Here is a 17,168-nt window from a genome sequence, read left to right as displayed (position 1 = left end):
GCAATTTAAGTATTGTGAGTGGAATTGTTTTTGCGGCCTTAGTCCTGGGACCAACTGGTAATTTCTTTGTTCCATATAAACAAGGTTTGAATTCATGCTCAAGTCATGTTTTCGTTTGTAATACAAATTTTATTACTAAATAATATAAATTATGATTATAGTAGTACTCAAAAAATAGTGAACTTGTTTTCAGATTTTAATCTTATCTTATTTCAAAATTTGTTTTTTATTCATTAAGATTTCCCCACAAAAGTAACTGAATTCGCCAAATATAATCCATTTAACACGAATACTCTCCTATGTGACTCATAGGCCGAAATTAACTTATTTTACGGTGCGCAAATTAAGACTCTTCTAAACCCAAAAATAAACTATAAATTTAAATCTCGATACTTTAAAACGAGCCGGCCGAAAATTATTTGTTGCTTCAATTTATATTTGTTTACGTAAATTTTGATGTATGTAAATAAACTTCGTTTTGAAAAATCCATACATGGTGATGTTGCCCGTTATTATTAGGCAGAACATATTACAGAATACGGATTGCATCGATAATTGACCAACTTTTTATTTAATTTTTCATCCAAATTAAATCAAATCCCAATTTTTCATCCAAACAAAAATAACCACAACCTCAAATGCACAAACTCAGATTTATCATTAGTTTTTGTACATGTAGCACATGTTTTTTGGCCATTAACATAAGATTTTATATACTAGATTATTGTACCAAATTCATAGATTGATACTGCAGCTAGGCACGTCTAAACTAAAAATTTTTTTATTAATAATTAAAAAAAAGCATAGGGTAAATGAAGAGAGGTGAGAGAACCCAAAATACATGAGAGTGTTGCATATTCAAGAAGCATATTTACATAATCATAATTTTATCAATCCAATTGTTCAATGTTGCTACATCGACACAGGACTAATCAAATTCTTAAACCTGGTTTCTACTTGCCGAAAGAAATAACAGATCGGTCCCTGTAGGCTCTTTTAAATTTATAAACACTCTAAAGGTGCTTGGAATGCTTCACATAATAAAGGACATGGAAAACCAGGTTTTATGTTTGAAATAAGGACTCTGCTACTTAAAAGAACACTGGAAAAACAAGAGAAACATTCTGTTATTTCTGCATATACTGCTAACATAAACCGACAATTCTATCAGCTAAGAAAGAGAGACAATCTTTAGATAGGACTTTAGATTTAACTCATAAAAACTTCTGTCAAGCTACAGCCTAAACTTTTGAAAAGCAATGCTCATAGCATGGTTTGTGCGTGCAAGTCTCAACAATTAGGAAATTTGGATAAAGATGATATCTAGCATCAACATCAAAGGATCTATCCGCTACTCATATTTGATATGACACATGTAACCAGATTCCTAGCCATTGACATACTTGGGAGTTGGGATAGCATCAAACAAACCCAACTGATATAACACAAGTTCGAAAACTTCAAGGCAAGTAAATCATTTAAAAGCTCCAACTGTCAGAAGAGCTAAAATGACACAAATGAATGGGCATCAGTTTTAAAAAGCTCGAATTATGTAGCTACATGGTTTATTCAGCCACAGTATAAATTGCTCATCATCTGCCCCACAAATTGAAGATTGCAAACACAATTACCATAATCAAGATTGAAAAATAGAAAAGCAATGTGCCATATCTCGACAGAAGTGAGGCTAGTAACAAAGGAAGCCCACTTGGTCAGTGATCGGCCATGAAAATGCTGATATAGCTGATCTCAGGAAGCATCTTATCATTATACACTTGAATGTGCATCAAGAAGCCGCTTAATCAGCTTTCAAACCAAGAAAATTAAAGCCATAACGTCAAAACATGTTCTCATTCGATTTAAATGTCTGAAGCAAAACTAAGAGAAGGACTGGAGATATTATGAAAATAATTCCCCACCCTCAAACAGATTCGAGTTTATTTACGCCTCCGTCTGAACCGAATCGTTGAAAACAGCCAATCCAGTTATTCAAGAGGCATCCAGTAGTAACCGAAATTCTGAATTTTATCAGTAACTTTTCAAAAGGTAGAAGCTTTAGCATTTGATGAGAGCCGATATACAAACTACTCTCGGTATCTAGTCAACAGAAGAAATAAAGTTGTGAGGTGGGCTAAAATTTTCAGCTTTGGAGAAAATATATATGTATGATATAAATTTCGATTTTCTACATAAAACTTTTCATGTGTCGGCTCATCAAAATGGGTTGAAAACTAAGTATAGCAATCCAATGATGCGACAAATCAAGCACGCATAGGGATATGTTCAAAGGCTGATTGATGGACAGATGACGAAGAACAAAAGGTCCATTCAAACAACCTTCCCTCTCAAATCCCCAAAGGATCTGAGAGTTTCTGTGCGCCTCGTAACTAAGCCGGATATGAGATTAGAATTAACTCTCCATATGGCTACTCAAAGAGGCGAAATTCGCATAGTAAATCGCCATACCTCGTATTGACCTCAGCCAAGAAACATTCTTTCGCACTTGTATGAGCCTTTTTCACCAGGAAATCAACCAATCATGACTCGTGCATAGTAAGGATTAGCATGCACTAAGAAATCGCCACTGCTTAAATGAAATAAAGATTTTAGAGAAATCAAGGGGGAAAAAATTCGAAAGAGAACGAGAAAAGCAGAGCGAGTAGCGAAGACATGTAGAGGTATGATTTATAGAGAGCGTACGCAGACGGCGAAGTCACATGCTAGGGTTTTTATCTCCTTCCATCCGAGGAGCGCCATTGTAGGTCACTGGCTTGGACTTTGGAGCCTAATAATGGGCTGGGCTTCATTTGATCCCTTAACGCCATAAATTTTATGTTCCATCGGCATTTGTGTGGTTACATTGGGCCACGGAGTGAAAATTGATGTCCTAAAATCCTTCATTTGTATCGTATGCAATTTTCAAACAATGCACCATCACAATTGACAATTCCTCCCATATATTCATATTGTATGCTAGTACCCCCACGGGTTGCGTGCTTGTTTCTATTGTTCATTTTTTAATTAAAAATAAAAAATAATAATAAAAAGTGATATTAAAAAAATAACATTTTTGTAAATAAATATTTATGAAATGATAAAAAAAATATAATGAAAATATATTCGTAATTACATAATTATTGAATGAAAAAAAAAATCTAATATGTCAAGAAACCACTTATTTTTAGATGATATATAGTAATCGATGTTTTTGATTGATTAATTGTCTATTTCTCATAGCTAACGTGAAAACATTCCCAAGCTCGATTCTCTCTATTTCATGCGGTTTAAAATTAATTAAACTTATTATATATTCAGCAATATTGTGAACCGTATCTCTTATATTTCTTATGCCCGTCAAAGAACGAACCATTCAAAAAAATATTTTATAAGATATGGACCGATAAATATTTTTATCCTCTTATCACGCATTCACACGATATCATATAGCACGCTTAGCCATGGAAGTTGAATTCGATAGGGATTGTAAATATAACGGGGGATTGGTAACAGAATGAAAGGTGATATTTAATACGTTTTCTTAACAAACATAAAAAATTACAAAGAATAGCATAGAACAAAGAAACGAACATATAGGCGCAAAAGTCGCAACCACAGAATAGTATCACTGGTCATAATAAAAGAGCATCATCAATGGACACCAGAAACCAAAGGCTCCGCCATGTTTCCGGTATTAAGCATCTTAGCAATCTTCTCGGTGGGTACCAATGGGAGAAACGAAGCAACCTTGAACCCTTTCTCAGCTGAAACTTGAACGGCTTGATTATACTTCTCCGTGCAGTAACTGGCTGTCGGAGCAACAGCTTGAGCCACTCGAGGGAAGAGTGGCAGCTTGTTCAGGGATTGCCATGCGGACACAGCACACTGCTCCGCCACGGGTTCGTACTTTGTGTACATGTACTTGGCGGTAGGCTCGCACTTTGTGTACACAGTTTTTGCAATCCCCGAGGCAGTCTCCACCATGCCGGTATTCTTGACATCTGCCAGGACTGAACGAGCAGCCTGTGGAGCTCTCTGAGCCGTGTCGATTGCTTGGGTCGATACTTGCTTCAGAGTTGTGGGTACACTACTCTGCACTTTGATCACAGATTCGTCGACCTGAGATAAGAACAAACAATTGTCAAGCTCTTCATCAGCAAGAAAATAATATACACAACAGGGTGTGCAACAAATATAAAAGCATGACATCCCCCGGGCCCTCTTTCCTCCCAATCAATTGGGAGCTATCAATATGCAAGTGCACCTTAGAATTTGCAAACTTAATACCCGGAAAAAGGAATCCTACCCCCAGCAATGGAGTGACAACAAAAATAATAATGATTTGGTACCCAAGTTGAATACAATGTGATTACTAAGACGCAATCTAGCTTCAGAGATAACATTATTCGTCTAAGCATGCATAATCAATCTCATGTACCTGCATCTGTCAAAAAAGCTATAGACTCGAGAAGAAGCATTCGTGTATTTATTACTTAAACAAAAACTGCCATCATACTACTGCAGAATCAACATTCATTCCATGAAAATGAAGCCCTTATATATTTGAGAGCGATATTTTATTATCTCACAGCATTTCAAATTGCAATCCAACAACAACGAAAGGAAAAAGATAAGAATCGACATGTTCAAACAATAAGGAATTAGCATAAACAATTCAAATCTACAAGCATTGGTAAATGTTCAAAAACTACCATCCAACGATTCCTGATTTAAAAATAAGACAAATTCCATCCAAAAAGCAAATCAAAAGGACGGAAAAAAGGATCGAAAAATAAGAGAAATTACATCCATATTAAATGAACCAAACGATTCAAATGACAACTATTATTGTTGTTTTTGTTATTAAAGAGAAACAGACCTTGCGATCGACAAACATGAGGACCTCGATAGGGAGATCATGATATTTGTCGTAAACAGGGGAGACGACGTTTTTGACGGTATCCTCGACGGAATGGATCCCGGGCTTCAAAGGGCCCGACTTTTCCTTAGCGAAATTGTAAAGCCTCGAGGCGCAAATCAGGGCATGGAGGGTCGCCACTTGCACGAATTCAAGGTACTTGAGCCTCTTCTCCTCGCTCTCCTTCTCCACCTTTACACAAAGGAAAGGCAAATCATCATAAATCATAATCATTAACAAATAGATACAGCAAAACATATCATGAATAAATCGAATGGAGATGAAAAAGGTAAAAAATTTCTTACGGAATTAGATTGGGGGCTGGAATCTTCTTGTGCCATGATCAGGGATTTGAAATCGAGATCTCTTCTCTCTGCTATTCACAAGGGGGAAATGGTTGTGGGGAGCGAAAGAGGGGACGGTCGCGGTATTTATAGGAAAAATGGGAACGCGTGACTGTGACGCGTGTTGGATGATGATTCGGAGTGTTGACTACTTTGAGGTTAAGAAACATTACTTCTAGAAACTTTCCTAATTCACATGCACATACTCGCTTGTGGTTTTACAAAAAAAAAAAAAAAAACAAAAAAACAAATCTTTATTTACTACCGCCTAAATTATAAATACCGAAAATTTTTATCTATTTTGAAAGAATATCGTTCTTTTAATGGCAAATATTGAGTCTTACCATATCAAACGTGTTTTACGATGTTATGATTCCATTTGTAGAAAACAAGTGTTTTGACTCATATATCACAGATAAATTTAATTTTTATATCAAAATTATTATTTATCGTTTTAAATAAGAGTTTGATTACTTACAATCTTTCTTGTTGATGGGTTACATTTAAAAATTTCATTGGATCTAAACTTAATCATAAAAATGCACTCCAAATATTTTTGAGGTCCAAACTTATTTAAATATTATAAATATTTAATTTAAGCAGAGAGGCTCAAGTCCGTAAAACATCTACGTATATATATAAATAACTCAAGTTACCAAATTATTAAGGTACACATTTTTTTAGCACTATAACGCTTAACTCTCATTATTATTCCTCGAGTAATCATTGATTTGAGCGTCGTAGTACCTTCGCCGGGAACCCTCCCGATTCCTCTGACTTTGTTTTGTGACGTAGGATTGAAGATTTAAGGGATTTGGGGACAATTTAAAATTTGGAACTATTTTAATTTTGAAAATTTACAAATTCTTAAATGCCCGAATTAAATGTTAGACTAAGGAATTTTATTTCTTTAAGCTCTTACCTATTTTAGGAATTCAAATAATGACCTCTTACTCATTTTAATTTTTAATTTTTTAAGCCCAAAGCCCAACCATTCTAACTCAATCACACAACTAAACCCTAAATTCATTGTTCATCCCCTACCTCACGTATTCCTTGATGAACAACAAGAAATTGATTGTCGTCCCTCACTTGCACACACATCACATGAAAATTTTGATAAAATTTCAAGATTTTCGTATCATCTCGGTCGCCTTGTCGCAAACTTCGCTCTCATACCCTTAGTTTTTCATTTGAGGCATGTTCGACCTACATTTTCTCAATATTTTGATCATATAATCCACAGTTTTTTCATGTTAAAATAGTGATTTTGCGCATTCTATGTGGATTGGTAGCTCAATGTTTAAGATACAAGCATCATTTTTCATTTTTGTGCATGTTGGTTCGATCCCCTGTTCTTGTTGGTTCACGGCTGGTCTGACGATAGGATGTTATGGCACGGTGCTTGACTAAGAGCCTTGGGAGATTGGTTCGACGAGGGCCAGGGCCTGAGGTGGTGGCTAGCTAAGAGGTTCCAAGGGTAGCCGGGTTGTGCACGTAGGTGGGGCTCACACAATTGCAAGGGAAACAAGGCTCACGGCCGAGCCATGCAAGTCATGACTCAGACCGTGGCCTAGTCCTATAGCACCGCAGGACCTTGGAATGGTCCTGCCAGCGCGGCTCCGGCCATGGGTGGCCGCAGCTTGGTGGTCGTGAGCTGTAGAGTTGGTCAACGCATGGGTGATACGAAGAGAGAGTGTTGAAGCCTGAGATGGGATTTTCGAGCAGCCCGGACTGGGTCCATGAAGATGAGTGGTTCGGGTAGGTTCAAGGGATTTAGGGTCATAGGTTTCGGGTTTGAGTCCATGTTATTTTTATCGGGCTGGGTAACCTTAATTTTAGAGTCCAAGTTTATTTGGGCTTACATTTTATAGGACTTGAATTTTATTTGCTTGGGCTTAGGAATGAATATTAGGACTTAAATTAATTTAAAGTTGGGCTTGGAAAATTTATTAGGTTTATTGAGACCAATTTATTTTAATGGGTTTAATTAATTATTGGGTCAAGCTTATTGAGCCGGGAGTGATGGGTCAAGTAATGGGGCTTGAATAGAATAAATTTTATCCGAGCAAATATAAGTTTAATTAGGTCAATTTATGAATATTTGGGCTAGGCTAAGTGTCTTGAGCCAGAGTAAGTGTTAATGGGCCAAACTTAGTTACATGGTCTAAAAGTTAGTGGGCAGCAACTCGAAATTAGAGATGTCAAAATGGGCTAGGCCCGTCAGGTTGGCCCGCCCCGCCATACAAAATAGGTGAGTTGGGTTGTCATTTTACCAACCCGCCTAGAGGTGGGCCGGCCCGCCCCGTCCCGCCTAATGGTGGGTTGGAGTGGGTTGCGGGTTGGCCCGCCAAAACCCGCCAAATTACACTTAGGCCCGTTGGGTTGACCCGCCTCGCCACTTAAAATAGGTGGGTTGGGTTGATGTTTTCCCAACCCGCCTAAAGGTGGGTCGGCCCGCCCCGCCCCGCCTAATGGTGGGTTACGACGGGTTGTGAATTTGGGCCGTCCCACTAGTCCGTTTTGACATCTCTACTCGAAATAGCCAGTAGCAAACAAAATAGTTCGTAAATATATATTTTGAAATAAGTATAATTTTTTAATGGAAAATGATTATATTGATCAATCGACTATGGTTACAATTCACTGATATTTTCCACACAGTAAAAGATTTTATGATTATGACATGTCATGATTATGTTATCTATTTATGTTATGATTATGTTTATAACTCAGCATTATGCAAACGTTTTACAATCAAGCATTAGATACCTCATGTGTATTTTTTAATGATATCTGTTTGAATGTGATTTTATCTAGTATTAATCGTTATTAAAGGCAGAACATGTTTTATAATTCAATTCTCTTTAAATATACACATACAATGGTATGAATAACATCTTACACACCTTAAACGATCCTAACTCTATAATTAATAAATAAATATGCGGAAAATTTTTTTTCTTTTTTTTTATACTTACTAAATAAAATATGTACATATATGCCCATACATATATGCACAGAATAAAAAGATTTAAAAATAAATAATTAAATAATTAAATACTTAAATAAAAATGCATTATTTAAAATAAAATAAATATCTGAGTCGAACATTTAATTAAAAATACTGCATAAATAAAATGATTAAAATTTGCATGCACTGACAATATTCAATAAAATATTCAAAACTCACAACCACTGAAAAATAATATAAAATGTGTAACGTGCTGACATAATAAAAAACATGCATGTGACTCAGACATCTATCACGGTCACGGGGTCACTGCATGTCCGCTCATACATCCTCACCTCCGGTGGGTACAACATCATCCTCAACGTACTCACCTGCACCGTACCAGTGTAGTGAGCCTAGAGGACCAACATGCTAACATAACAAGGGTTTAAAATAATTTAAAACAATTAAATACTAATACATACATATACATGAATGAGCATGCTTAAAAATTACATAACATAACTTAACTTAAATAACATAATACATAACATTGTTGAGCAATTAATTTTCTAACATCGCATGGTTGTATCCGTAGTGTAACCTTAAATCATACATTAAATACTGATCAGCGTGGAAACCAACGTACGTGGCGGTGACGAATCACCTCTTAAATTGGCAGTAAACTGCCCTTCAATAGGTCACATATGGGGACGAATCCCCCTTAAATTGTCACACTACTTCAACTTCCAACATAAAATATTTTATTATTGCTCAACCTTAAACATTCAATTATGCATAAAATTATTTCATGAATGCATGTACTTAATTAAAATGTGTCCTTCATATATATTTAATTTAATTTCATACTAACATATAAATATTAAAAAATAACTTCAATGCATGAAAATAATTAAATATATAATCAGGACACATGCAATTTTTTTCATGGATGGTACTGGACTGGACTGCTGGCCCTAAACTCTCAAGCACATTTACTTAAATCTGGTCCATTAACACTGATACTGGCCCAATAACATACTTAAGCCCAACATTACATTTCTAAGCTCAATTAATTAATTAAAGCCCATTAAAACATTTCTGGCCCAATAACAACCTATTCTGGCTCAATGGGTCCAAAAGCCCAAAGGCTGGCCCAATAACTTCCATGGGCCCCCAAAGCCCATAAAAATTAATGGACTCACTTAATTAATTTAATTAAGCCCAAAATAATTAAACTCAACCCAAAATAATTAAATGGAGCCCAAATAAATTTTGAGATTTAATTAGGCCCATTAAACACTTAAATAAACTTAAAACTTAAAAATAAAAATACCCGAGCCCAACTAACTTGACCCGGACCCGGACCAACCAACATAACCCATGATTTACTACCCCGACCCGGATCCACATACCCGACCCGGATCCACTCTCCAAAACCCCAAACCCGTAGCCCCTCCTTCCCTCCCCCTTCTCTTCTCGGCTGTGCGGGCAGCAGGCTTTGTGGCCTGTTTCCGGCCGGCTCCGATCACTCCCTGGCCGGAGAAACAACCCCACTAGCTATCCCACCTCTAGACCTTTCCAACAAGCTAAGAACCAGCCCAAACGGTGGTCCGAGAAAAGAGAACGAAGCCTTACAACTTGCTGTATTTTCCAGCTCGCGTCCAGCCTGCGCGGCTTCCGTAAATCTAATCGTTCTCCCTACTCCGGCCATATTTTTCATTGAAACCACTTCTCAATCCTAGCCAACATCTAGGAGGTTCAAACCCTTTAGACCTCACCCCAAACCATGGCCTGAAGAGGGAGAACGAATACTTCTACCACAGAACCCAAATCTGTGCGAATTGATGCACAGAAAAGAATAACTTTGTTTCAGACCACTCATGGCTCATACCACCCAAGTTATTCGACCCTAGGGACCTTAAGACAACCATGAACCTTGCCCAGCAGCCATACACGAGCCATGCTTGAAGAAATTGTGAGATGAATGAGCAAACACATGAACAAGGTGCAAACAATAAAGCCAAAACATTTTCTGAAAAATAATAAGAAGTTTCGATGCATACACTTCACCTACATAATACATATTGATATGGTGCTTAAAAAGAGAAGGAAAATCATGCCTTTCACAGAAAATGAAGAGAAAAACGGGCGTGAGACGACTGCGGGACAACGGGACGACGACGACTTGCCTTGGCCCTTCAAAAACGTGGCTATGGTGTTCTTCCTTAGGGTTGCTCGATGAAGAAGATGAATGGAAGGGAGGGAGGCGGCTAAGAGGGTGAGGGATCGGTTAAGGGTTTGGGATAGATTAGGTTTAGAGTTTTATTTTTAATTAAAATAGGTTTTAGGATAATTAAAAGTTTTAAATATAAAACCTAAAATGTTAAAACTCTAAATAAATACTAAAATCTGATAATTTAAGTTAATCATAAACAAAATCCCGAAATTATAAATTTAGGGAATTTTAAAAATACTAAAAATTCAATATTTTGGTTTATTTTGAATAAAATGGACTCCTAAAATTATATAAAATTAAATACTAAAAATTTTGAGATAATAAAACTCAAAATAATATTTTAGGGCTCTAAAAAGGCTCATGAAATTATTTGGCTAGAAAGTTGTCATCTCGTCCGTCCACGGTCCCATCTACGCGATAAAATAATTAAAATACTAAAAATCATAAAAATCACTAATTATGGGTTAAATGCTTAAAAAAAATAAATAAATTAAATCATGCACAATTAATTCACATAATTATTTAACCCATAAATCTAAAATTTTAAATAATTAAATATCCTAATTATGCATGCGGATTTACGAATTTAAAAATACCGGGTGTTACAATTCTCCCCCCCCTTAAATTGAATTTCGTCCTCGAAATTAAAGTACTTACCCGAACAACTCCGGGTAGCGAGTTCTCATATCTGCCTCGGTCTCCCAAGTAGCTTCCTCCTCCGAGTGATTCAGCCACTGGACTCTGACCATCGGTATGACCCGCGTCCTAAGCCTCCGCTCCTCCCTTGCCAAGATCCGCACTGGCCTCTCCTCATACACTAGATCTGGTGGCAACTGTAAGGGCTCGACATCCAACACATGCGACGGGTTGGAGACATATCTCCGAAGCATGGATACATGAAAAACGTTGTGCATTGCCGCTAGCCCCGGTGGTAGAGCTAAACGGTAGGCCAACGTGCCAACTCTCTCCAAGATCTCGAATGGCCCTATATACCTCGGATTAAGCTTGCCTCTCCGGCCAAAACGCACTACTCCCTTCATAGGTGACACCTTCAGGAATACGTGATCACCTACAGCGAACTCCAAATCTCGTCGTCTGGCATCTGCATAACTCTTCTACCGACTCTGAGCTGTCCTCATCCGATCTCGAATCTGAGTCACTATGTCAGCTGTCTGCTGCACAATCTCAGGACCCAGCAAAATCCGCTCAGCAACCTCATCCCAATGCACAGGAGATCTACATCTCCTCCCATACAATGCTGCATAAGGAGCCATACCTATAGACGACTGAAAACTGTTGTTATAGGTAAACTCCACTAATGGCAGTCTAGTCTCCCAAGAGCCCCGAAAATCAATGACACAAGCTCTCAGAAGATCCACGAGAACCTGGATCACCCTCTCAGACTGACCATCTGTCTGGGGATGAAATGCTGTACTGAACAAAAGCCTCGTCCCCAAAGCTGTGTGCAGACTCTTCCAAAACGCAAATGTGAATTTCGGATCTCTGTCTGACACAATAGACACTGGTATGCCATGCAGTCTAACAATCTCTCTGATTTAAAGCTCTGCATACTGTGTCAAAGTATAAGTAGTCCTCACCATCAAGAAATGAGCTGACTTGGTGAGTCTATCCACAATCACCCAAATCGCTGTGCAACCTCTGGCACTCCTCGGTAAGCCAACCACAAAGTTCATCGTAATATTCTCCCATTTCCATTCCGGAATAGGAAGAGGTCTAAGAAGTCCTGCTGGACGCTGATGCTCTGCCTTGACTTGCTGACAAGTCAAGCACTCTGACACCACTCTCCCAATGTCACTCTTCATCCCGGGCCACCAATACAATAGCTGCAAGTCTTTGTACATCTTCGTACTTCCGGGGTGAATGGAGTACGGAGATGTGTGAGCCTCTGCTAAAATCTCAGCTCTCAACTGATTGACGTTCGGTACCCACATCCTACCACGGTACTGAACGATACCATCCTCCACTGTATACAAGAGATTACCTCTAGCCTCATCTCTCTGTCTCCATCGCTGCAACTCCTCATCAGTGGACTGTCCCTCCCTAATCCGATCTCGCAGAACTGGCTGCACCGTCAACACTGACAAGCTCGGTGCACGACCACTCGGATAACACTCCAAGCCAAATCTCTGAATCTCGCTCTGTAGTGGTAACTGTACAGTCAAACATGATACCACTGACGACTTCCGACTCAAAGCATCGGCCACTACATTAGCTTTACCCGGATGGTAGCCAATGTCACAGTCATAGTCCTTCACCAACTCCAACCATCTGCGTTGTCTCATGTTCAACTCCTTCTGTGTGAAAAAGTACTTGAGACTCTTGTGGTCTGTGAAAATCTTGCACTTCTCGCCATACAGATAGTGCCTCCAGATTTTCAAAGCGAAAACCACTGCTTCCAACTCCAAGTCATGCGTCGGATAATTCTTGTAGTGATCCTGCATGGAATCACCTACTAACTGGCAACTAATAGCATGCATTAAACTTAATACAGCAAAATACTTAACAGAGTAAAAATGTGCGGAAACTTAACCAAAATTTACATATCAGCTTATTAATATAATCCAGGCTTAAATCTGTAGTGATACAACCATATCGAAATTCTTAAAAGTAAACATTATACAGCTAATAAATCATGCTGTATAAAAACTTTCAAAGCTCCTGCTCCCTAGTCCTGCCTTGAACTACCAGCTCCGTCCATCCTGCGACCTGCCCCATGGAATAGGGTGTCCAAGATAACAACTAGGACGTGAGCGCTACGCCTAGTACATAGACATGAGTAAACATATGTATATAATGCATGCAACATGATGACTGGTACAGGGTCATCTGAAAAGTCATGCTCAGAACCGGCGCCACATGAGTGCTGCCACCGCACGGATCAACCTCTGGGTGCAAACACACTCGTCTAGTACACCAGAGTAGACAGACATAAATGCCCCCGCCGTCGCGGTACTCTCAGTGACAGACTATCGAGTATAGAGCTGAGCGGCTCTATAGTCAGGTATAACAAGGTATAGGCTCAACGTGTATATGCACATGACATATGAATATAGAAAACGGTAAATCATATCTCATGCCATATAATAATGCCAAATAAATGCAACATATAAACATGTATACTCGCTGGCAATCTCAGTCAATGTGTACGTACCTCTAGGCTAGTTCAAGTATAATAGGATCCTAGGTTCCAAGCCTATATTCAAAAGTTCACCGTATCACTACATAAATTCTATAAGCCTTAACTAAGCTAATAAGTACTCCCAAAACTTAAATAGATTCCCGGACCATACCTTCGTCCGTAGTTAGCCCTTTGGAGTCGCTAGTCCCGGATGATTATAACCACACCTTGGTTATTCCAGAACCTCTATTATAACCGATAGGGCCCTCAAGTGTATATCTCACACTATATAACTAAAGAAGGAAACTCGGGAATTCGTAATTGAAAATGAACTCCGAATGACCCTATTTATAGCCAAATTTTTCGGCCAGGATCGGAACTTCCGATTTCGAGATCGGAGCTTCCGATCCAGCTCATTGCGTGCATGTCTGCCACGTCAGGATCGGAACTTCCGATCTGCTCTATGACCGACACTTGTCAAAACTCGCGACTGAGTCATCGATCATTTTTGACAGCTGGGGATCGGAACTTCCGTTCCAGGATCGGAGCTTCCGTTTCGATCGGAACTTACTATCCGGGATCGGAGCTTACTATCCGGCCCAAAATGAAAAAGCCCAAATTTTACTTCTGAAGTCCAATAACACTCCGAAATTGGTTAAATACCAACCCTTAATCATGTTTAACATATTATTATCTTAAAATGGTATCTGGGTTACTACCTTCTCCCCACCTTTAGATATTTCGTCCGCGAAATAACATCTAAAGATAAATCAAGATAACAATATGAAACATCAAACCCTGTCTTATTACAACAACGGTAATTACATCTTATATGGTAATCAAAAATACAAAGCAAACAACTCAGGATATTCTGCTCGCATACGACTCTCAGTTTCCCAAGTTGCTTCTTCAACGCCTCGGCGCTGCCACTGTACCATCACAAGTGGTATAGTCTTGTTCCGAAGAACTTTCTCCTTCCTGTCTAGGATACGAATTGGTCGTTCAACAAAAGACAGATCTGGCTTTAGCTGAATATCAGTAGACTGAATCACATGAGATTCATCAGCTATGTACTGTCGAAGCAACGACACATGAAAAACATTGTGTATACTGGAAAGAGATGGCGGTAAAGCCAAACGATAAGCAACATCTCCGATCTTCTCCAGTATCTGGAAAGGCCCAATGTAACGAGGAGACAACTTGCCTTTCACACCAAATCTCATCACCTTCCTGAAAGGTGATACTCGCAGAAAAACATATTCACCAGGCTCAAACTGAAGTGGCCTGCGGCGAATATTCGCATAACTGGCTTGTCTATCTTGAGCAACTTTGATCCTATGCTTGATCAAATCTACTTTGTCTACAATCTGCTGCACCAATTCAGGACCCTCGACTTGCCGTTCCCCGATTTCATCCCAGAATAACGGAGTACGACACCGTCGACCATACAATGCCTCGAAAGGTGCCATATCAATACTACGATGATAACTGTTATTGTAGGCAAATTCAATCAAAGGTAACTGGTCCTGCCAAGATAAGCCAAAATCCATGACAGAAGAACGCAGCATATCCTCCAGCGTACGAATAGTGCGCTCTGACTGCCCATCAGTCTCCGGATGATACGCAGTGCTCAAACTTAGAGTGGTACCCAACGCCTCCTGAAAACTACCCCAAAAACGTGAGGTAAATCGTGGGTCTCTATCACTGACGATACTTACTGGAATCCCATGTAATCGCACAATCTCCTGGATATATAAGCGTGCCATGCGATCATAAGAATACTCCCGGTTATAAGGAATGAAATGTGCTGATTTTGTCAAACGGTCAACGACAACCCAGATAGCATCACACTGACGTGAAGTCATAGGTAAGTGGGTAACAAAATCCATAGTCACGTGCTCCCACTTCCATTCGGGAATCTCAAGATTCTGCAGTAATCCACCTGGTCGTCGATGTTCAGCCTTGACCTGTTGACAAACCAAACATCTCGAAATAAATTGATACACACTTCGCTTCATCCCCTTCCACCAGAATCTAGTTCGCAAGTCCTTATACATTTTCATACTTCCAGGATGAACTGATAATCGAATCCTGTGAGCTTGAGATAGAATATCATTCCTGAGCTCCGCAACATTAGGTACAACCACTCTATTGGATAGGCACAATAAACCATCTGCCTGAAAATGGAATCCAGATGTATTAACTCCATTGGCTAGACGTACCAATCGCTGAGTCTTAACATCAGATATCTGAGCATCTCTGATCCGAGAATACAATGTTGGCTCAGATAAAATAGTATACAAACGAATCCCATTCCTCCCTTTCTTGTGCTTGAGCGTAAAACTCAATGAACAGCACTCTTGAATCATATGAGATATTTCATTAGTCTGAAGTGCAGACAGTCTCACCTGCCGACTCAAGGCATCAGCAGTAAGATTAGCAGAACCTGGATGATATTTGATTTCACAATCATAATCCTTCAGGAGATCCATCCAGCGTCTCTGTCGCATATTCAACTCTGCCTGAGTGAATAAATACTTCAAACTCTTGTGATCCGTAAATATCTCAAATTTCTCGCCATAAAGATAATGTCTCCAAATCTTGAGCGCAAATACAATGGCGGCTAACTCGAGATCATGCACTGGATAGTTATTCTCATGCGTCTTCAACTGTCGAGAAGCATAGGCAATAACATGTCCATGCTGTGTCAACACACATCCCAACCCCTGACCAGAGGCATCATTATAAACAACATAACCTCCTGATCCAGAAGGTAGAGCTAGCACAGGTGCAGTAGTAAGACGTCTACGCAGCTCGTGAAACGACTCCTCACAATCCGAGGACCAAATGAAGGTAACATCTTTCCGAGTAAGCTGAGTCAAAGGCCTGGCCAACTGTGAAAAATTCTCGATGAACCGACGGTAATATCCCGCTAGACCCAAGAAACTACGAATCTCAGCAATCGTTGTCGGTCGAGACCAGTTCAGCACTGCCTCTATCTTACTAGGATCAACAGATATCCCTTCATTAGAAATCACATGACCGAGAAATACTACCCGATCAAGCCAGAATTCACACTTGCTCAATTTCGCATATAGCTGCTTATCTTGTAACGTCTGTAGAACAATCCTCAAATGTTGTGCATGCTCATCCTTGTCATGAGAATAGACAAGAATATCATCTATGAAGACGATGACAAATCTATCCAGATAATCTCGAAATACCTGATTCATCAGATTCATAAAGACTGCCGGTGCATTCGTCAAACCGAATGGCATCACCAGAAACTCATAATGCCCGTATCTGGTCCTGAAAGCAGTCGTAGATATATCTGAGTCTCGTACCCGCATCTGATGGTATCCAGATCTCAGATCTATCTTCGAAAAAACAGAAGTACCCTGTAGTTGATCGAACAGATCATCAATCCGCGGCAAAGGATACTTATTCTTGATGGTGACACGATTCAACTGCCTGTAATCAATACATAATCGCATCGATCCATCCTTCTTCTTGACAAACAAAACAGGTGCTCCCCACGGAGAAACACTCGGACGAATATATCCCTTATCAAGCAGATC

The 17,168-nt window shown here is 39.2% G+C and overlaps 1 protein-coding gene, 1 long non-coding RNA gene and 3 other non-coding genes across 5 annotated transcripts; all 5 read right to left on the bottom strand.

Moving 5' to 3' along the window:
* Window positions 1-855: 855 nt before the first annotated feature.
* On the bottom strand, window positions 856-2,694 carry LOC140883687 (uncharacterized). The gene is made up of 2 exons (XR_012150445.1): window positions 2,467-2,694; window positions 856-2,097 (listed from the first exon to the last, which is right to left on the bottom strand). It is a non-coding gene; the product is annotated as an uncharacterized lncRNA (long non-coding RNA).
* LOC140885660 (small nucleolar RNA SNORD36) lies at window positions 1,523-1,602 on the bottom strand. Its single transcript, XR_012151080.1, has one exon. It is a non-coding gene; the product is annotated as a small nucleolar RNA SNORD36 (small nucleolar RNA).
* Window positions 1,862-2,001, bottom strand: LOC140885585 (small nucleolar RNA snoR138). Its single transcript, XR_012151029.1, has one exon. It is a non-coding gene; the product is annotated as a small nucleolar RNA snoR138 (small nucleolar RNA).
* On the bottom strand, window positions 2,278-2,398 carry LOC140885576 (small nucleolar RNA U19). The gene has a single exon (XR_012151020.1). It is a non-coding gene; the product is annotated as a small nucleolar RNA U19 (small nucleolar RNA).
* Window positions 2,695-3,500: 806 nt separating the features above from the next.
* LOC140881864 (stress-related protein) lies at window positions 3,501-5,344 on the bottom strand. Its single transcript, XM_073287496.1, has 3 exons — window positions 5,221-5,344; window positions 4,877-5,107; window positions 3,501-4,116 (listed from the first exon to the last, which is right to left on the bottom strand). The coding sequence occupies exons 1-3, from the start codon at window positions 5,254-5,256 to the stop codon at window positions 3,649-3,651; spliced, it is 735 nt and encodes a 244-aa protein (XP_073143597.1). The 5' UTR covers window positions 5,257-5,344; the 3' UTR covers window positions 3,501-3,648.
* Between the last annotated feature and the right edge of the window lie 11,824 nt (window positions 5,345-17,168).

Source organism: Henckelia pumila, chromosome 2, assembly GCF_033568475.1.
Source record: "Henckelia pumila isolate YLH828 chromosome 2, ASM3356847v2, whole genome shotgun sequence".
In the NCBI taxonomy this organism is placed as follows: Eukaryota; Viridiplantae; Streptophyta; class Magnoliopsida; order Lamiales; family Gesneriaceae; genus Henckelia; species Henckelia pumila.
The sequence above is the reverse complement of the archived record's forward strand: the minus strand, read 5'-3'. Positions and strand labels throughout refer to the sequence as shown.